Here is a 22,088-nt window from a genome sequence, read left to right on the forward strand (position 1 = left end):
GTGTATCTTCTGGAAAGTATACTTAGAGAAGGAGCATTCCCTTTTTCCTGCTATCTGGAATGTGGACATTATGGCTAGTGTTCAGTATCTGTCTTGGACCATGAGGAAGAAACCTCATGTACAGACAATAGTAGAGAAACACTGGTAGGAGCTAGGTTCCTGATCCTGCAGAGTCCATGGCAGCCCTGGACTGTCTCCTCTGCACATTTTTGATGTGTGAGACAGATACTGTTTAAACCACTCTTCTCTGGTGTTTTCTATCTTGTGTGGCCAAAAGGATTCCTAATGGTAAACCAAGTAGCATGCTTTTAAGACTTTCCCAGTGAGGCCGGGCTTGGTGGCTCACACCTCTAATCCCAGCACTTTGGGAGGCCAAGGCAGGCAGATTGCTTGAGCCCAGGAGTTCGAGACCAGCTTGAGCCACATGGTGAAACCCTATCTTTACAAAACATCAAAAAATAAACCAAGCATGGTGGCACTTGCCTGTAGTCCCAGCTACTTGAGAGGCCGATGTGAGAGGATCACTTGAGCCCAGGAGGTCGAAGCTGCAGTGTGCCATGATCACACCACTACACTTGAGCCTGGCCGACAGAGCAAGACCTTGTCTCAAAAAAAAAAGTGGGGTGGGTGGGGACTTCCCTGAGTACTTAACACTGCTTTCAGAATTTCATTCTACAGGATCGCACTCCATCTTTCTCGTGACCTTCTTGAATTCTGACTTCCTGAACATTCAGGTATACATTTCAATAATGCCAAGTAATTTCTTTCCTAGTTTTCATGAATTCCAGTGCAAGGATGTTATTTTTCAACTCAGTTTCCTGACATTTCTGTTTTCTAGCCCGTTCTTCCTTCATATGCACCAGAAAAGGTCCCAGTATGTCTCTACCTTTTTATACAGTTTTAGAGCTGTTTTTAAGGGCTTATCTCCAGGTAAACAAGGTCCTCCCTTCCACTTTATCCTTAATCCAGTGCTTCTCATTCTTGTGTCTCCAGATAGGAGTAATTCATTCAAAGCTCCTTAGTGAGATCACCTACATACTTGCCTACTTGCCATTACATCACTCCCATCTTGATTTTTCTTCTAAAAAGCTGAAAGCTGGTTTGAAATGGCTACATACTTAAATTTGCCCTTTCTCCTTCCAAATCTCTGTGATATGATGGAAATGTAAACACAGGATAGATACAATGTCAATAGAAGTGGTGAAAATACCATTTGTGAATCACGCCTTATTCCCTGTTTGAGATCAGTGTTAGGATGAGTATTAGTCAGCAGGTGTGATGAGTGCACTAGCTGTGTCTGTGAGTGTCTGTTGTGCCAGTGACCCCTCCAGGCCTAAGCAGCCTTTCCCATAGCTCTTCCCCAGGAAGCTGAGCCTGCCTGCTCTCCCCAGTCAGGGGGACCAGGGTTGAACTGGGGATTGACACCTGGCCAGTAAGCCCTGAGGTGGCGTGTCTGCAAGGGGTCTTCCGGCAGAGCCATGCAGCACCCTTAGGTTGGCTCCCTCTGGAGAGGATAGGCAGGTGGACGCTAGAGGAGTACAGAGTGAACACAGAAAAGCAGGGGTGTTGAGGGGTTGGGGAAGAAGTGAGCATGAGAGAGACTGGCTGGTCGCTAGAGCTGCTTTTCCATTCCTGAGCAACTTCCCTACCCCTGGCCTACTCTGCATGTGTTGTTAGATTCAGCCTTTCTTAACCTGGATTCCATAAGAAAATGACGCCCGAATGCCTACAGGCAAGAATGGGCAAAGGAGAACACAGTCTTGCCCATTCATTTGTGTATTATGTGTGACTGCCTTTGTGCTACAGTGGTAGAGTTGAGTAGTTGTGACAAGAGTCCATATGGCCTTCAAAGCCTAAAATATTTATTCCCTGACCTTTTACAGAAAAGTTTGCTAAGACTGGGGTGGGGGCATTTGGCTGAGTGTGCTGGCTCACGCCTGTAATCCCAGCACTTTGGGAGGCCAAGGCAGGAGACTGCTTGAATGCAGGAGTTCGAGACCAGCCTGGGCAATGTAGTGAGACCTCGTCTCTACAAAAAATAAAAAAATTAGCCAGTGGCATGTGCCAGAGGTCCCAGCTACTCATAGCTGGAGCCCAGGAGGTCAAGACTGCAGTGAGCTGTGATTGCACCACTGTACTCCAGCCTGGTGACAAATGGGAACCTGTCTCAAAAAGATGAGGGCATCCATCGTGCATGATGAATCTCTTACGCATCTGGAATGGTTATGTTGTATACCATCTTTGAGAGACTTGAGAACTAGTCACTCAAATTATTTTCTGGATTTTGTGATTCAGAAGTGGTTCTATTCCTTGAACTAACAGCTGAAGCAAATGCAGTCAGTCTTGACTGGTTTCTGTGCCATCCTAGACACATTCTCCAGGAGGCCAGCTCACCTTTGACTTGACTAGGGCAGTCTAGTTATGTTCCTCTACATTCTCCTCCTTTTAGAGTCCCTCTCCAACATAAGTCGTCTTCCTCTGGGTCTGGGGTGAGTTCCTTTCTTCTCCAGTGGAGTTGTTCTTCTCTAGAGCCTGCTCGCTTCTCCCAGTGTAGGATGAGTTCAAAGCTGTTGCATATCTCCAGTGGAGCACTTCTTTTCTTTCTTTTACTCTATGTCACATTTATTTCTGCTCTGATATTTTGGCTGTATTTTCATTCCCCATGGCCTCTAAAGCTGCTTCTGCAAAAGGGTTGAATTTACTCTGTATGGGAAGTCTTGTACTCTTTGGGTAACTTTAGTCGAACAGTCTCTTGTACTTTTCTAGACCAGTCCTCTGTTCTTAACCTTTCCATGAGGTGTTGATGCTCTTCTTTCTGACCGATTACAATATTTTGCATTTCCTAGTTTTGGATTATTTTTGGTTATTTAGCCTCCATTTTACCTAGTAACTCTTCATCCTTTGTGCTCCTTAGAATGCAGTGGAGCCAGCCCTTGGGCTCCTTTATCCCCGTTGTAAGCATAGCCATCATCTTGTGGTAATAGACATAAACTTGCATTTTCCTTTGGAAGAAGAGACCAACGGCTTCTTTCATGTAAGCACAAAGTAGGGAAAATACTCCGCCTGAAACAATGCAGGTTAACAAAGATCAGAACAAGTAGAATGCATGTCATCTTAGTTAGCTGTTAATTCATACTCCATAATTGTTACAGTTAGCACAGTCCACTGAGTGGGAGTTTGCCCCCAAAAGAGAGAAAGATCAAGTAGTCAAGAAGGTGAGTGAATTCAGAGAGTGAGGGGATCATTTACTCTCCCTTCTACCCCTCTTCCAACTTTAATTGTTGTAATTGTTTAAGTATATTTGGTTTTTAAGGATTATTTTTATATTTATTTTAAAGTTTTGTGTTTTTTTTAAGGTCTATCAGATCATCAAAACTCTCAGAAAACACAGTTATTGTTGGTGTAGTACGCAGGTAAACTTTCATTTTTTTAATTTTGAAATTGAGGTGTCAGTGTAATACTTGCTCTTAACAGATGGCCAAATAACAGCTTGCATGCTGTGTCAGGCATGCCCCTTTGTAGTGTGGCCTTCTCTTCTTTATTCTTTCTTATTTTATTTTGCTTCTTCAGTTAACTTCCTGGAAGGACTTTGTGCTCTCATGCTAGATTTTTGTCATTTTTAAACTGCCTTTCACTTTAGAAACAGGCGAACTATGAGAGAATTCCATTCCTAAAAGTATGAATGTTTTCCAGGGGTATCTTCCTAGGGCCTCCTAACTCCAAATATCTCTGAGGGGGGAATCTTAGGTTTTGTCTTTAAATTAGAGGTAAGGAAAGAAGAGAAATATATTAGGAGAAGGGCAAGTATTCAAATTAATGTTATTTAGCTTATATGTTTTTATACATAGAAGAAATGTTTCTATGTACTTTAAAGTTTTTTCCTGAGCTGTAGGGGAGAAAGGAATTAAAAAAAAAAAAAACCTGGAAGTAGAAGAAAATAGGAGTAGTTTAAATTAAAAATTTTATATATTAAAAAGATATATGAACACTCCTGTATTCCTGCTATTAATGCAGTTTGTGTATTTCAAGTATTATAATATATAATTCCAAAAAGCTAAATGTGAAATTGAAACAGAAAACAGTTTTCAACTTTATCCTTTAAATTTGTATATTAATCTGATTCATCTAAAAGTACTCGTTACATAACGAAGTATTATTTAAATTAGTAGAGTAAAAGAGGTGAGATGTAATTGATGAAAACTATGTCTGTGTTCTTTACTGTGTTATTTTGAAGGGTGGATAGAGAAGAGTTGTCCGTAATGCCTTTCATTTCTGCTGGATTTACAAGGGTATGTACTCACTTATTTGTTATACAAGTATAATTCAATTTGAGAAATTATTTTATCTCAGTTCAGTACCCAGCAAAAGCTTTGTATTAATTTGAAGAAAAAAAATTGTCTGGCCGGGCGTGGTGGCTCATACCTGTAATCCCAGCACTTTGGGAGGTCGAGGTAGGAGGACCCCTTGGGCCCAGGAGTTCGAGACCAGCCTGGGCAACAGAAGGAGAACCTGCCTCAATCGTACTTAAAAAAAAAATTACTGTCCTTGTTTTACAGTTTGGTTTAACTTTATAATCTGCTAATCTAATCTATAATAGTTCATAGTCTCTCAAAACTATGCCTGCTAAGGTCATCTAAACATAATAAAATCTCCTTTAATGGCATTTTCACTAAAAATTATACCACAGGATGTATTGTTATGATGCTGACATGTATACATGCAACTTTTTAAGCTAGTTCAAGGATTCTGGAAATAAGGCAGCCCAAACACCACTCTCTTTCTCTCCACTCCCAGCTTCAATCTCTTGGTTTCCCTAAGCCAAAAGGTTGCTTGGGGCTTTGGTCAGCTGGCTGCAAATGAGGCCTTAGGAATCATACAGAGAGAACTTAAATAAGGCTGACCCTTGGGCAGATTTGTAGCCCAGGTTAGTATAAGCAAGGTAGTCAAGAAATCTCAAGCCATGAATTTAGTTTCAAGTTTTCTGGATGAGTAGGACTCCTAAGTGCCTGGCAGAAGCAAATATAAATCCTCCCCAGAGGAAGACAGCTTCATCTTTGCCCGCAGAGGATCTCCATAAATAATTGCTCAAGGGCAGCAGTCAGTCAAAGCTGGAGTCAATCCACCAGGTGACAGGGCATCCCAAGGAAAAACTAGGAGGGAAAAAAGCCTAGTAACAGACCCTCACACCCCTCAGAGATTAGTTATGAGATATGAATTATAAAGCAAGTATGCTTACTATAGGTAAAGAAATAAAAGATAAACCAGGAAATATCTGCAAGGAATAGGAAACTATTAAAAGTGGCATAGCAAATTTTATGAGGAACAAAACTGAATTGTAAGAAATGAAAACACAGTAATTGAAAAATTTAAAACTTAGTAAGTCACATGTAGCACAGAAATACAATGACAGGAGATAAGTTAGACAGGTGAAGAAATGTGGAGGATAGTGTGTGAAGTTTTAGTTGTGTATATGTAACTGGAGTTCCAGAAGAGGAAGGATAGAACAGAGGAAATATTTGAAGAGTTACTAGCTGAAAATTTTCCAGAACTGATGAAAAACTAATTCATAGATTCATGAATTCTGACATATCCAAAGTAGAGTAAATTTTAAGAGGACACATCCTAGTGAAACTGCAAAAAAAAAAAAGAAAAGGACTTAAAATCGGCCACAGGTAAAAGATTACCTTCAAAAGACTGACACACACACTAACAGCTAGCTTCTCAGCAGCAACAAGTGGAAAACAGAAGACAGTGGAATAACATTTTCAATGCAATAAAAGAAAATAACTTCCTTGGGAGGCCGAGGTGGGCAGATCACGAGGTCAGGAGATTGAGACCATCCTGGCCAACATGGTGAAACCCTGTCTTGACTAAAAATACAAAAATTAGCTGGGCATGGTGCTGCACACCTGTAATCCCAGCTACTTGGGAGGCTGAGGCAGGAGAATCGCCTGAACCAGGGATTTGGAGGTTGCAGTGAGCCGAGATTGTGCCACTGCACTCCAGCCTGGCAACAGAGCGATACTCCATCTCAAAAAAAAAAAAAAAAGAAAGAAAAGAAAAGAACTTCCTAGAATTTTATACCTAGCATACATATCTTTCAACAATGAAGGTGAAATAAAGACTTTCAGAAATGTGGACACTGAGAGAATTTGTAACTAGCAGATCCTCACAAGGAAATGCTAAAGGATATACTTCAACCAGAAGGAATGTGAATTCCAGGTGGAAGGTCTGAAATGCAAGAGACGAGTAAAGAAAATGGTCTGTATAGGGTAAATATAAATATATATTTACTGTATGAAACAATAATAATGTCTAGTTTGATGAAAGGATACAGGGAGAAAGAGACTACAAACTAATATATCTAGCCAAGTTATTGTTTAACCTTTCTTTTGGAGAGATACATAAAATTCAGAGATATAGTTCCCCAAGGAAAATAATTCAGAAAAGGACTCTAACCATATAAGAAATGAACTACAACAGAAATTTGAAGAGGAGAGGAGGGAAAAGTAGTGAGCTATAAACCCTGCCATGTGCATACTCCTTCATGGTGCCTCCTGCTTTCTCTGGCTCTCTGTCTTTCTTTATAGATGTACCCACACTTATGCATATATGTATAAGATTAGTCCCAAACAGATAAACATAGACTAGAATATATAATATTCTTTTAAAAGAAGGGACATACTCAAAGAGGAATTTTAATAATAGCTCACTTTTAAATTCTAGACTATCTTAGTCAATGCTAGGTGTTTGTAAGGTTTGTGGGGAGGATGCAGGCATTCTTACAGACTTACCTAAGAGGTAGAATGAGAATGAGCCCAGGAAGTATTCATCTTTGTGGGAAATGTTCTGTGTGGGAGATACTTTATTCTGGGGGTAATTGGTATCTTGTTTTCAAATAATAGTAAAGAAATCTATGTCTGCTTTTGAGATGATGAAAAGGAGGGTAACCACTGATAGAACAGGAAACTTAAGTAAAACTTCCAAAATAACAAGAGGAAATAGGGAGTTTACAGCAACTTGATCAAATTGGGAAGCTGAAGAAAGATGAAACAACAGTGTAAAATCAGTGAGAAACACAAAGTCAGATAGAAAGAATATAAGCAGGCTGGGCACGGTGGCTCACGCCTGTAATCCCAACACTTTGGGAGGCTGAGGCAGGTGGATCACCTGAGGTCAAGAGTTCCAGACCAGCCTGGCCAGCATGGCGAAACCCCGTCTCTACTAAAAATCCAAAAATTACCCGGGCATGGTGGCGCACACCTGTAATCCCAGCTACTCAGGAGGCTGAAGAAGGAGAATCCCTTGAACCCAGGAGGTGGAGGTTGCAGTGAGCTGAGATTGCACCACTGCACTCCAGCCTGCACAACGGGAGCAAGACTCCATCTCAAAAAAAAAAAAGAAAGAATAAAAGCAAATGTATATGAATGGGCTGAATTCTTCCTTTAAAAGATAGGCTGTTAGATTGGGTTGAAAAAGTACAATTCTATAACACTTACAAGACACTTAACATGATAAAAGGAGCTTAAGTAAAAGAACATAGAGGTAGCAAGTAAATGCAGACAAAAAGAACACAGATTGATATTGATATTGATATCAGATTAGGTGGAATTTAAGATTTTAGTTTATATGTAAATACAGTTTTATATAAAAAGCACACATTAGGTTATTGATTATATAGCTGTGGCTTTCTTGTGTTTCCCCCTTTTTGGACAACCCCCACAACATATACACATCAGCACCTGCCTCCATTCCCTGACCTCTAGTAATTCCTGTTAAATTGTATGAGAACAGTTTACTTAGCCAGCAGTAAGGCGTCCCAGGTTGGAAGTCAGAAGTCTCCTATGGATCTTTATGTCATCCCTCCCTAAGCTGCTTGCTTTTGCAACTGAGGCCGCAAAACTGGCTATTCCTTTTAACAAAAACCTTAGAAGCTTCCACTTTCTAGTGAAACTTAGGGGATAGATTATTCCCTCTGCCTTGGGTTATTTGCTTACCTACAGCCGCATGAGGTCATTAAGGCTTGTGTTTGTTTGAGGTCTCTTTGAAAGTACATAGATGCACTGTTGGAAATTTGTGCCTGGTGACTGCCGTGTTTGAAATTCTGCCCAAGAAGTCTATCAGCATAGTTCTGTGGACCAGAAAGAGCATCCTGGTAGAAGGTCAAGTAAATCATGGTCCTTATATTTTCTTAGTATTACTGTGTTATCATGGAGCTAACTTGAAAAGTAACTGACACACACACTCTTGCTGCCCTCAAGCCTGTACACCTTAATCAAGGAATCCCCTGAAGACTTTAATGGAAACACTTTTAGGTGCACGCCCCTGTGAGGACACGTCCATGCAAAAAGCCCAAAAAGCTTTACAGTAGTCACTTTAGAAGCACCTGACTTAGGAAATGTAGAGGTAGTGGCAGGCTCTCCATTTTGTAGGTGAGGAATTCATGTGGGCAACCAGTCCTCAGAGACCACTAACTAATTAGTGCTAACTAATCTCATCCAGAGTCTCTTACTTTTGTGTGACAAAAGGATGCTCAGGTTACTGAGAAGAAGAGTTAGACCTAGAGGAAGGGGATTCTCCCAGTCATGGCTGTAGGTGGTGGTGCCAAGGCTTGAATCTGAAAGCTAACACCGTAATGGTATCTCTGGTACAGGGGATGGGGGATAGGAAAGGGCATGAGCTATTTTGTGTTTTAGCCATGATTCAGGATTGAAAAGTAGGTGGAGGACCTGCTAGCTTCCTCAATTGGATTTGGCCATTGAGTCGGTAGACTCACTGCTGGGTGCACATTAGAATCACCTGAATAACATCCCTAGAGAGTCTGTTTCAGTTGGTCTGGGGAGGGGCCTGCATGCTGGTGTTTTTTCAAATTGCAGATAATTCTAATATGCAGCTGAGAGTTGAGAACCACTGGGAGAGACCTAGCAAAGATGGGCTCAGGTCCTAGCCATGGGTGTGATATGCTTTGGAGAAAGTGAGGTTAAGTTAGCTTAGAAGTCTGTAGATTTTGTAGTCCCAGCCCCTTTCATGGAAGAAGGTTAAGGGAGAGGAGACTAACCGCTGTTTAAGCAGAGGGAATAAGCTTGCTTTCTGAGGATCCCTGGACCTGATTCTTCACCCTCCATGCCCTGTGGGATCCTTGGGACAGAAACAAAAGTTGGCAAGGGGCAGGAAAGATGAGATGTTTAGATAAAGAGAACAGTGTTTAAACACGCATAGCAAAACACAAGTTTTGAGGGAGGGGGCAAACAGGAGCAAGATGCTGTACATTTGGTCACATGCTAGTTTTTTTTACCTTGATTTCTGCCTTTGGGGTAAAAAAGTTTGGTGGATACATAACATTCAGACCAAGTAAAAAGTCTGATTGCATGCATGGGAATCCATTTGTGGAACTGGATAAATACACATTCCCTCCACAGCCCTCACATCCCAGGATCTTACCTGCAGAGGAACTGAGGACCCCTGTCTATCTCAAGGCCCCGATTCCATGTCTCCTGGAGTGGCACAAGCACTATGTCAAGAAATCTCTTTTCCCTGTCCCTGCCCAATCAGAAGTGGGTTCCTGTCCAGTGTTTTTGGGTGTTCCCATGGGGTCTTGGCTGATGGAGGTGTGGACAGCAGGTCTAGCATACTCCTCCCTTCTCAGTCGGTGGGAGCTGGCAGGCATGTCACCTCTGTCAGACCTCTGGGTAAGAAAGGGGCTCTGTTTTGGCCTATAGGTATAAGGTTTATCATGCTTCTGGTCAACAGGTCTTGCCTTCCCCTGTGGGGGTGACAGTAGCTGTTCTTTACATTTATGCAGCAGTTTGTACTTAAAATGCTTGCTCCCATCATGTCTTTTTATTCTCGGTGACCTTCATTGGGTAGGAACAGTATTATTTTTCTTGCTTTACAGTTGAGGAAGCAGGCTCAGGAATGTTAGGTGCCTCATATACAATCATACAGCTTTTAAGGCACGAACCAAGGGCTAGATTTTTAGGTTGCTTGACACCCAGACAAGACCCTGATCACAGTTCAGACGGGTCATTTGCGTTCACCGTGGTAGTAGAAGGAACTCTTCAAGGGGACCCCTGTCCCAGATTGGTCTGGCTGGGGCTTATAGATAGTGATATGCAGAGGCTTTGCCTCTTAGGCATCAGCTTCCTCTTCAGCCAGGTAGAGTATTGTCCACTTATTGTGCAGGTAAAAAGCAAGGAGCTCTTTAGAAATGGGGGAGTAATGTTCACAAATATTTTTACATCTGAATAGAACTATATGACAGAACACAGTGGCTGCTAAGATGTCTTTATGGAGTATTTAATTTGATGGTGGAATGGGTCCATCTTCTCAGAACTATGTAATTCACTTTGTCGTGAGATATTTCCACTATGTAAAGGTTATACAAAATACTTAATGTCTACGGCTATAAGAGACACTGGGCAAATCCATCCATGGCTTCTGCCAGTGCCTCTGCTGTGGAAGATAATCATCTGTTGGCTTCACTGAGCCACTGTTGGAGGTTACTTCAGGAAAATGTAGCCCATGTTGGGGTTCCCCCTGTGAAATACAGGTGCAAATAGAAATGCAAGTATATTTTCGCTTATTGTAAACTTACATGACTTTAAAGAGGACCAAATACTGTTCTTGAATATACTCTGAAAGCCTAATATAAGTAGGACTTTAGTTAATAAATTTCCTCCTCCACATGTTCTAGCCTTGCTTTGTCAGTGACATGAAAACAACCAAAATGCTCTTAACGGAAGACGCTGAAAGAAAAGCATTTTTTTTTAAAATGAAAGGCTACTAAATGATAGAAGGAAAAGCATTCTTAAACGCTATTTTTTTAAAAGCTAATTTGGTGCCCATAAAGTTTCTCTCTTACCTTCTGTTCATCATTAATGATAAAGTATTTTTTAGATTTCAGTTGCCAAGTTGAGAAGTTTGTTTAAAGAGTTATTTTATTGGCACAAATAAAGAAGCACTTTTGTTTATCCACAAAATTCCTCTTTCTGTTTGTAGAGGTATGTAGAAAACCCCAACATTATGGCCTGCTACAATGAACTGCTCCAGCTGGAGTTTGGAGAGGTGCGATCACAACTGAAACTCAGGTAATTCTACCACTTCTGGAAAGCCCTCCAGGCCACACAGGGAAGCATGGCAAGTGAGAACTTTGGTTGTGGGGATTACTTTTGAGCCATAAATGGCCTCTTGCAGAAATGGGATTGGAGAGAATGGAGTGGCAACTCCCCTCGTACAGACTTTCTGGAGTCTGCCTGGATGTCTAATAAGGGGTCATTTTAGTGATTAGAGACTCACATTTAAAGATGGAGCCCCCAAATAATAGTAAGTTTAAAAAGCAGAATACAAACTGCATATGCTGGATTATCTGTTTTGTTTTCTAAGGGGGAAAAAACGGTTTTAGTATACAACCCCCCAATGTATTAACATTAGTTATCTCTGGTAGGTGACATTTTTTTCTTCTCTACAATAAGCATTTTATCTGCTCTTGATAAACAGGGTTTTTTGGTTGTTTTTTTTTTTTTTAAGTGAAATGAGTAGAGGCCTCATTCTTTGTAGAGTAAGAAAAGCAGAAAAATTAATATGATTTTATCAGCTTGACAAAAGAAAAATAAAGTCAGCAGCTTCCTATCATTTTAGGTTTCTTCCTTGGGTGTTCAACTATTCTTTAACATTTCCTTCACTAGGGATCAAAGAGAGAATTGGATCATTTCATTTGTATGTGCCCAAGACAGTCAAAGGGGATCGGAATGAGAGTGCCAAGATTAATAAGGACCAGTACAGGGTTCCGCGTGTAGGGAAGATAGGTACTTTATAGACAAGATGAAATGAATGATTAGCGGTCAGAGTGTGAGTTAGCAGAGAAGTGCCGCTGAGCAGAGGTGTTTGAAGGCTGGTGTGGTATACAAAAGAGATTTTTACGCTGCTAGATTTTGCAAGGAAACTTAAGGTAGATGGTTGCCCTTGGGCCTGCTTTTTTCCCACTCCTGGGTCATCTCAGCCTGGCTGCAGCACTCCCACAGTGAATTAGGCTACTACCCTCTCTCAGAGGAGAGTAGAATTTTGGAGCAGTAGGTGATGTTGGAGCTTATTTTATCCAATCAAGAATCAGAAACTGAGACCCAAGGAAGTTAACTGACTTACACCCAAGATCTTGTAAGCAGCAAATGGCAAAAATAGTCCTTTAAACTGAAATCTGCATTTTCGAAACTGCGTTCATTCTTTCTCCCATCTCTAAATCTGACTGTAACCTCAAACCTTTTCCTCCTGTATACCTTAGCTGTCATCTACCTTGTGGTCCTAAACTAAAACCCCTGTCTCTTCTACATACATCCCTAAATCCAGTCACTGACCAAGTCCAATTGATCTTACTAATTTTTGGAATCTGTCCACTTAATCTTCATCTCTACTGCTACTCTTAGTCTAGGTCCCTCTCTTTTTACCTGGATTATTGAAACCACCAGTTAGTCTCCCTATGTCTAGTCTTGACTCCTTCTTCATTCTCCGCACAGACGTAACACAATTCCATTTGTGTTCCTGTTCTATGACGCCCCAGATAGGCACCCACTGCCTTCAAGATGAAGTCCAAACTCTAAAATGTAGCCTACAAGGGTCTCCATGGTCTGTACACTGCTTACCTCTCTGTCCTCATCTCCCATCATGCCCTGCTTTGTTCTCTGTGCTCCAGCTGGCAGCCAAATTATGATGTCTATTATACAAGGAGATATAAAAATATAAAGGGAAAGGAAATGTGAGGCTAGAGAATTGGGAGAAATAGAGTCTTGTTCTGTCAGATACTAAAATGCACTAAAAAGCTGTAACAAGCAGGGGTGTTACTGCTAGATTGGTAAACTAGAATATAAAAACCAGAAACAGGCCGGGCACGGTGGCTCATGCCTGTAATCCCACCACTTTGGGAGGCTGAGGCGGGCGGATCACGAGGTCAGGAGTTCGAGACAAGCCTGGCCAACATGGCGAAACCCTGTCTCTACTAAAAATACTAAAATTAGCTGGGCGTGGTGGTGAGCACCTGTAATCCCAGCTACTCAGGAGGCTGAGACAGAATCGCTTGAACCTGGGAGGCGGAGGTTGCAGTGAGCTGAGATCGTGCCATTGCACTCCAGCCTGGGCAACAAGAGCAAGACTCTGTCTCAAAAAAAAAAAAAAAACAGACTTGGATATATTTAAGAATTTAGTATATGATCGGCTGGGCAGGGTGGCTCACACCTGTAATCCCTGCACTTTGGGAGGCTGAGGTGGGTGGATCACCTGAGGTCAGGAGTTCGAGACCAGCCTGGCCAACATGATGAAACCCCGCCTCTACTAAAAAAATACAAAAAATTAGCTGGGCGTGGTGGCGCATGCCTGTCATCCCAGCTACTTGGGAGGCTGAGGCAGGATAATCACTGGAACCCGGGAGGCGAAGGTGCAGTGAGCTGAGATTGAGCCGCTGCACTCCAGCCTGGGCAACAAGAGCAAAACTCCATCTCAAAAAGTAAAAAAAAAAAAAAAAAGAATTTAGCATATGATTACATGGCATTTTAAATCAACATGGGAAAAAGTGGACTTTTCAGTGACTAGAGTTGTGATAGTTGGTTGACTAGCTGGAAAGAAAGTTAAGCTACGTTCCAATCTCATGTCCTACCCGCAAAATGAACTCCAATGAATTAAAGACTTAAATGTGAAAAAGTAGGGCTACGTTAGTACTAAAAAATAAAAGTGGACATACATAATTGGATGACGAAATCATTATAAACTAACACTTATAAAAGCCACATTTTATAAAGGAAGATAATCAGATTAGACAACATAAAAATGTTAAGCTTATCTACAGTTAAAATAAACCTTAAATAATGTTTAAAATTTAGACAAATGACTAACTGGGAAAAATATGTTTGTAACATATAGGACAGACATTAGGTTAATATCCTAATAAATACATGAAGAGCTTTGATTAATCAATTGAAAAATGATCAATTAAAAATTAGAAAAATATTAAAAGACATGTTCAAGTGGTTCACAAGAGATATTAATGGCCAATAAATGTGAAAAGATGTTCAACCTCACTAATAAAGACATGCAAATGATTTAACATTTTTTTATTTACCGTATCTGCGAAAGTTAAAAAAAAGTATGATAAAACCCAATAGGGCTTCTCACAGATCCATCTCCTCCAAGCTTGTTATATTGGAGGTGAGAACTTCTTACTGTTTTTTGCTTTTTTTATTTTTTATTTTTTTATTTTTTGAGACAGAGTCTCACTCCGTTGCCCAGGCTGGAGTGCAGTGGCATGATCTCTGCGCACTGCAACCTTCACCTCCCAGGTTCAAGCGATTCTCCTGCCTCAGCCTCCCAAGTAGCTGGTATTACAGAGGTACGTGCCACCAGGTCTGGCTAATTTTTTGTTGTTATTGTATTTTTTAGTAGATACGGGGTTTCACCATGTTGGTCAGGCCGGTCTCAAACTCTGACTAGTGCTAGGATTACAGGTGTGAGCCACCACGCCCAGCATGTTTTTTGCTTTTTTTTTTTAAATAACAACTTTATTGAGCTATAATTTACATATTATCTCCTGGTTTTTTTTACATGCTAAAAATGAGCTAATTTTTATTGGCTAAGCTATTGTCTTTAGTGAGACAGTTTAGTAATACCAGCAATAATGTAAAGGCATTTTTTTTTTAATTTACTTATTTAGAGACAGGGTCTCACTCTGTTGCCTGGGCTGGAGTGCAGTTGTGTGATCACTGCTCACTGCATCCTTGACCTCTTGGGCTCAAGCAGTCCTCCCACCTCAGCTTCTCAAGTAGCTAGGACTACAGATGTATACCACCAGGACAGCTAATTTTTTATTTTTTGTAGAGACAGGGTTTTGCCATGTTGCCCAGCTGGTCTTGAACACCTGGACTCAAGTGATCTGCCTACTTCTGCCTCCCAGAGTGCTGGCATTACAGGTGTGATCCACCGTGCCTGGCCAGCATTGTTATTTTTAGAGTTTACTTAGTAGTATCTCTGCACTTTATAAGCAGGCAGTTTTCTTTTTTTTCATCTTCTGAGGCCAGAGAATCTTAAAATCATTCTTTGGGAGATTACTTATACAAGGAAAAAACCTGGAAGCAACCTAAATGTCTAGTCATAGGGGATTTATTGAATAAATCATAATATAATCTTAGAATATTATATAGTTATTTAAAGTGATGATAAAGAATTAAAATTATTGATATGGAAAGATTAATGTATAGTATGCCAGTGAGAAAAGCAGATTATAAAACTGTAGAGTATGATCTTGTTTTTGTATACATATTACATATGCATTTGTACAAGTTAATGCCTAGAACATTTTTCAATGCTTATTGAAAATAATTAGATTTTTTTCTATAAAATAGAATGTTGAGATGTCTAGGTATTGGGATTTCAGGTTATTTGATCTTATTATTTTTAAACAGCCTTATTAAGGTATAGTCAAAGGATTTTAGTATATTCATAGAGTTGTGCTTCAGTCATCACAATTTTAGAACATTTTTATTATCCCCAGCCCAGGCTGGAGTGCAGTGATGCAATCTCGGCTCACTGCAACCTCTGCTTCCTGGGTTCAAGAGATTCTCCTGCCTCAGGTTCCTGAAGTAGCTGGGATTACAGGCGCCTGCCACCATGCCCTGCTAATCTTTTTTTTTGTATTTTTAGTAGAGACGGGGTTTCACCATGTTGGCCAGGCTGGTCTTGAACTGCTGACCTCAGGTGATCTACCCGCCTCAGCCTCCCAAAGTGTTGGGATTAGAGGCATGAGCCACTACCCCCAGCCCAATCTACTTTCTATCTCTGCAGATTTGCGTATTCTGGACATTTCATACACTGTGTGATCCTTGTGACTGGCTTACGGTTTTCAAGGTTCATTCATGTTAACGGCATATATCAAGACTTCATGTCCTTTTATGTCTGCATAACATTCCATTGCATGGATATACCACATTTTGTTTATCCATTCATCAGTTGATGGACATTTGGGTTTTTTCCATTTTTTGGCTTTTCTGAGTAATACTGCTATGAACATTTGTGTATAAGTTTTTGTGTGGACATAATGGGGCTGTTTCCCAAAAAGGGGCTGCACTTTTTTACATTCCCACCAGCAGTGTAGGAGGGTTCCTCACTAATACATGTTATCGACTGTCTTTTTTATTATTCAAGTGGGTGTGATATAGTGTTCCACTTATTTTTGTTAATGTTTATTTTCTAATTTTTTTCAATAAACATTGTCACTTGTATAATTTTAAAAATGTTTTCAAACACGAAGGATGTGAGAAAATGCTCACAGAAGAAGGCCAAGTGAAGAAAGCAGGAAGCAAAGCTAGTCATTCCAGATGCCCTCAATTTTGTGAAAATAATTTGTTTAAAATAATAGGTAGAAATGATTGCCTTCTCTTTGCCAGGCTCTGTGCGGTATTCTTGACTCTATTCTCTTATTTAGTCTTCATGAAGACTCTAAGGTGGTGAAAGGGAAGGCTTGATGGGGTTCAGTCACTTGCCCAGGGTCCCACAGCTGCTGAAGAGCTGTGATTTGACCGTGGTATGTGGCCACCCTGGCTCACTGGCCCAATGTGTCTTTCCTTCACATTGGAAGGAAAGATACCACAGTGTGTACATAGTGATGATTCCAGTGGAGGGGCTTGCAGCGGGGTGTTTATTTCTTTTTATGTTTTAAAATATTTTCTCCCTTCCTTATAAATGAGACAAAAAATACATTTAAATAATGTAATAACCCAAGATTTTATTTTGTAGTATTTACATTAATCATTCCTTTTTTTGTTTACTCATAAAGGGCTTGTAACTCAGTATTCACTGCATTAGAAAACAGTGAAGATGCAATTGAAATTACAAGCGAAGACCGTTTTATACAGGTTTGTTATTTTGGAAATCTGTCTTTCTGGATTTCTTGTTTTGCTTTTTCCAACTTTTAGGATTGAACCTCTCCAATATGATTTTTTTTTTTTCTTTTTGAAGTTCAGGAGACCAGTTTTTCCTTCGAGGATTATCAGAACAAAATCAAATATGTAATTTAAAATAAGCTCTCTATAGATTAGAAAACATACTAATAATTAAGGTGCTAGAAAATGCCTGTAGAAATGCCACATTTGCATTCATTATTTCCACTAGTTTGTTTATTTAACAAGGAGAGACTCACTGAAAAGGATGATTGCTGGGGGCTTGGGGGTAGTGCTGTTGTATGAAGGGGAATGCCCTGACCATAAGGTCTGCGAGTACAAGTCTTTCACCTTTCTCACTGTTTTTGAAGATAATTTGCACTTACAGAAATATACTAGAAACAACTAAAAGTTTCAGAAATAACATACCTAGTAAGTACTGAATAAATTACACATTATTAGCAAAGTGGGTTTATATGAGTGACTTAAGGCACCATAGCTTAATGTTTTCAGGTAACAGCAAAAAAGGGAGTTGCACCAGAAAAAGACGTTCATTTTGTCTGAGAATTAGCTCCACTTTGGAGCTCTCCAGTCTTTCTTACTTCTGGGCTCTCCAGTCTTTCACTTTAGTATGACTTGTGACTTCCTTGTTGAAGAGGTGATGGTATTGACTTTGAGTTGGTGCCCTGAAAGGCAGCGTGGGCCAGTGTTTGAGGGCACAGGCTTTGGTGTCAGACGGGCCTGGGCTCCATCCTGCTTCAGCTGAACAACTTTGGGCAAGTTGTTTAATCCAGCTGACTCTGCTTTCTCATCTGTGGAAATGGAAATAATATTAGTAAGAACAACAGCCTGCCTTTTGTAAGGATGTCATGAGGACTAAATGAGTTAATGTATGTGAAGTGTTTACTATAGTGCCCAGTGAGGAAAACGGACCCTGACAGATAGTATCAATTATTGTTTTATCATCATCATCATTAGCACGTGCACAGTTTTCCCATGTATTTTCTGCTTATCTTACAGTCATATCTGAAACTTAACCATAAAGCCTTACATTTGTAATTACTTCCTAGTTCATAGCCTGCTTTCCATACACATCATTTATTCGAACCATATGAAAGAGACAAGAGAACTGTTTCATTCCCATATCCGGATAAGAGTCTCAGAGGGATTAAGTGACTTGCTGAGGTCAATGTGTGGAGGGGGAGGACAGCCTGAGTGTTTTGCACTCTACCTGGTGCTTTGTTCCATCATCCCCCCACCCCCACCCCCATCTAAACAGCCCTGTTGTAGCAGCTCCTGGTTTGGCCCTGTGCACATCCCTTCCTCTGCCCCTGTTGAAGTGGGAGTGGGCCTGCTGCCCTCCTGGAGCCTCAGGAGAACATAGCAGAAAGCCCAGCCGGGTATCACCCAGCAGAAGCTCGTCTGGGCTCCAGAATTCTTCGTGGGTTATGTGCTTATGGCTTCAGAACTGCCACGGTGAGGTCCAGGCTCCTGAGCTTTTTCTGGGGAAAAACCTGAAGGGCTTAGGTCGAAGACCTTTGATTGTCCTCTTTTTCAAAATGACTTTTAATTCACTTTATGTTTTTTCTTTTGTCTCCCTTCAGTATGCAAATCCTGCATTTGAAACAACAATGGGCTATCAGTCAGGTGAATTAATAGGGAAGGAGTTAGGAGAAGTGCCTATAAATGAAAAAAAGGCTGACTTGCTCGATACTATAAATTCATGCATCAGGATAGGCAAGGTAAGTAAGAGGTCAGTACCTTTTTTAACTTTCACAACACAGAGAGAAGGAAGACTTAGTGTTCATTGAGTACTACCAGGTAATCTTAATCTTACTCCTCCCAGCAGCCCAGGGAAGTATAGGGAGTGTTATCCCTGTTATATCCATTTTGCAGGTGAGGAAACTGGGGCCAAGAAAATATATAATATGATTAGCCAATAAGCAAAGTAACTTGAATTGACACGTAACAATCATTGTTTTTATCTTTGTAGTAAGTTAATAACTTGATTTTTCTAATAATTGGTCTTCTTAGTTGTAGATGTTGGCAAATGGTTCTGGGTAAAGAATTGCCAGTAAGGCAACACATTCTCAGAAAACATCTGAGCCCAAGATTTCTCCAAGCCTCGTTAATTCATTGAGCATTTTAAAAATGCCTTCTATTAGCCAGACACTGTGCTAGATTCTGGTATGGAAAGAAGAGCAAAACAAAAATTCCTGCCTTAGAGAGCTCATATTCAAGGGTTGGAAACAGACAAATAAAAGTAACTATTATTCAATAATGTAAGAAGTCACATAATCATGGTGCTGAAGGAACAGGCAGAAGAAAGGCAGGCTCAGTCTGAAAGGTTATTTCTCTGAACCACAGCTTCTGATAGTGCCTCACTGTGACAGATTTTAAAATATGATGAGAAGGAAAAGGCTACTGCTTTTCACAATCATTCATGGTCCTTTCTGCCGGACTTTTTTTTTTTTTTTTTTTTTGCTTTTGGAAGTTGGGTAGAGACTATTAATCTGATTATTTCAAACATTTGAAAAATTGGTGACTTGTGCAGCCTGCTCTGTGGAGGCACTGATGGAAGTGATACTGTCTCCCCTATGGCATTTGGCTAGTTCCTATCTTGTAGCACAAAACAGCAGCTTACCACAGGGGCAGGGTGCTGTGCAAAGCTTATACTCCGCTCATCTTGGACCCCATGAAGACACCATGAATGAGCCTGTTTTTCTTGCCTTTTCTATGCCTCTGAGCACACAACATTGCCTTGAAGTAAGAACAAGGAAATAATAGGCCAGCTGCAGGGGCCCAGTGAAGCCCTGCCAGGGGAATGACAAAAGTAGGCACTGCTCTATTTTGCCTTCAACTTTTCTGTCAAGGATGTTTTTTTGTTGTTTTTTTTTTTTTGTTTCGTTTCGTTTTTTTACTAGAGGGAGTGGAAGGTCCTCTAGAAAGAGAGGTATGAAGGCTGAGATGGATGAAGAGACCCTCAGGTGCTCAGGTGCACCATGTAGGTGAGGGCAAGTATTCCTTTCCGTGGTTGAGAAGAGCATACTCAGAAGGAGGCCACAGAGCAGCAGTCATCCGAGACCACAGCAGCCATGGTGGGGGCGTTACCATGACCACCTCAATCCTGGCATTTAGGTTCCTTGCTGCTACTGGATGAGCCAGTGGTTTTGTTGTGAGGTTCAACTGGGTATGAACCAGGATGGGCCTTGTACACCTTGACGTGGCAGAACTTCCATTGAGGCATTCCATGTCCCTCTCACTGAGGAGGCAAGTAGAGGTAAGGAAGGGATGTGCTATAAGTGCTGGGCTCCATCCAGTTCTGTGTGAACTGTGTCTCACCTTTGCTGGGGTTGTGCTCTTGGGCACCAGGTAACAAAAGCCCTCAAACTTGAATAGCAAGAGACCTGCTCTCTAAAATTATACTTATTGTGAGCAAAGAATAGGAAACATCATCAGATTATTGACCCCTATACTGCTTTCCTTTTTTTTTTTTTTTTTTTCTTGAGACAGGGTCTCATTCTGTCACCCAAGCCGGAATGCAGAGGTGCAACAGCCTTGACCTCCTGGGCTCAGGCAGTCCTCCCACCTCAGCCTCCTGAGTTCCTGGGACCACGGGCACATGCCGTCATGCCTAATTTTTTAATTATTTGTAGAGACGGGGTCTCTGTATGTTGTCCAGGTTGGTCTCGAACTCCTGGGCTCAAGCAGTCCGATAATCGGCCACCCAAAGTTTTGGGATTACAGGTGTGAGCCACTGCAGCTGGCCTGTACTGCTTTATTTCTAAAAAGAGCCTGGGTATTTGTTTTGTTTTTCACAGTTTTTGGGGAGCATGGAAAAGCAACCTTTGTCCTTTGTCAGGAACCTGCTGGTCTATGGGCAACATGGCAGCAGGGCAGGCCGCTGAGCTGGCCTGTGTTTTGAGGTGAAAGAATCCATAATTCCATCTCCGGGGAACAGGGCTTGTTGAGGGGTCAGCAGGCCTTATGGAACAGTGGCACTGTGATCAGGAGGGGGAATTCAGGCATCTGCTGGAGACCAACATTGCAGAATGGAGACTTGGGAAATGGCCAGATGGCTAGGAGTTGGGACCTTGGAGTGTCAGATGCTAGGTGTTGGATATTGAAGTTGGACCTTCTTGGGGCAGAAGAGAAATTTTGCTGATGTTCAAGCAGGGAATATTATAAACATTTTCCATCTCCACAAACCCTGCTGCCCATTGTTGTCAGTGGCTCCTCTTTTGGGTACAAATAACAGGTATGTTGATTTCCAGCCCCCGCACTTAGGCTTCTTTGCATCCTATATGTATATCCACCTGACTCTTCTCTTTTTTCTTCTTCCCCAAGACTTGTCTATCAGGGCTTTAGAACCCATAGTCTCCCATCTTCTCAGATACCTAAACTTTATATTGTCAATTCTCTTTTAGAGATCTTTTTTTTTTTTTCTTGAGACATGGACTTGATCTGTCACCCAGGCTGGAGTGCGGTGGCACGATCTTGGCTCACTGCAGCCTTGATCTCCCAGGCTCAAGCGATTTTCCCACTTCAGCCTCCCAAGTAGCTGGGACCACAGGTGTCTACCATCACACCTGGCTAATTTTTTAAACATATTTTTTAGAAATGGGGTCTCACTGTGTTGCCCAGGCTGGTCTCAAACTCCTAGGCTCAAGCAGTCCTACTCCCTCAGCTTCCCAAAGTACTGGGATTACAGACGTGAGCCACCATGCTTGGTCTCTTTTAAAAATCTTGATTTTTTTTTTTCCCTCCCTCAGAAACTGTGTGTTCTTCTTTTGTCATTTAATGGGTACCAAGTAAATGGTGGCTACTTCGATGCCTATGATGATGATGTGCAGCTGCAGAACTCTTCAGCATTTCAAAACTTTTACCGTCATTAGCTCCTGTGCCTTTGCTTTCCTCTCACTGTCTCCCCTTTTCCTACTCTTCTTCCATTTCCTCCCAGATTTACCAGAACTCTGGCCTTTGCCCCCTACTGTTGTCCCTCAGAATGTTCCTTTGTTGTTGAAGTATCTTTTCTGCTCTGTGTAGAAATCTCACACTTCTCTGGTTTTAGTGTCAGCCTCTTTTCCAAGGTCTGGTTCAGCATCCTACTATCATCTTAATTGTCTAGCAATGGTTTTCTCTCATCTCCCAAAAACCCAATGTCTCTTGCAACTC

The 22,088-nt window shown here is 41.2% G+C and overlaps 1 protein-coding gene across 3 annotated transcripts in view; it reads left to right on the plus strand.

Annotated features, from left to right (window-relative positions):
* The window catches only part of PDE8A (phosphodiesterase 8A), a 157,126-nt gene that overhangs the window by 90,432 nt on the left and 44,606 nt on the right, over positions 1-22,088 (plus strand). For all 3 annotated transcript variants that reach the window (XM_004056705.5, XM_063698777.1, XM_055362805.2), the window contains exons 4-8: positions 3,357-3,413; positions 4,235-4,289; positions 10,999-11,087; positions 16,811-16,889; positions 18,518-18,655. In XM_004056705.5, coding sequence (XP_004056753.1) covers positions 3,357-3,413; positions 4,235-4,289; positions 10,999-11,087; positions 16,811-16,889; positions 18,518-18,655 — 418 coding nt within the window. The remainder of the gene's footprint in view (positions 1-3,356; positions 3,414-4,234; positions 4,290-10,998; positions 11,088-16,810; positions 16,890-18,517; positions 18,656-22,088) is intronic.

Source organism: Gorilla gorilla, chromosome 16 (assembly GCF_029281585.2).
Source record: "Gorilla gorilla gorilla isolate KB3781 chromosome 16, NHGRI_mGorGor1-v2.1_pri, whole genome shotgun sequence".
NCBI classification, from domain to species: Eukaryota; Metazoa; Chordata; class Mammalia; order Primates; family Hominidae; genus Gorilla; species Gorilla gorilla.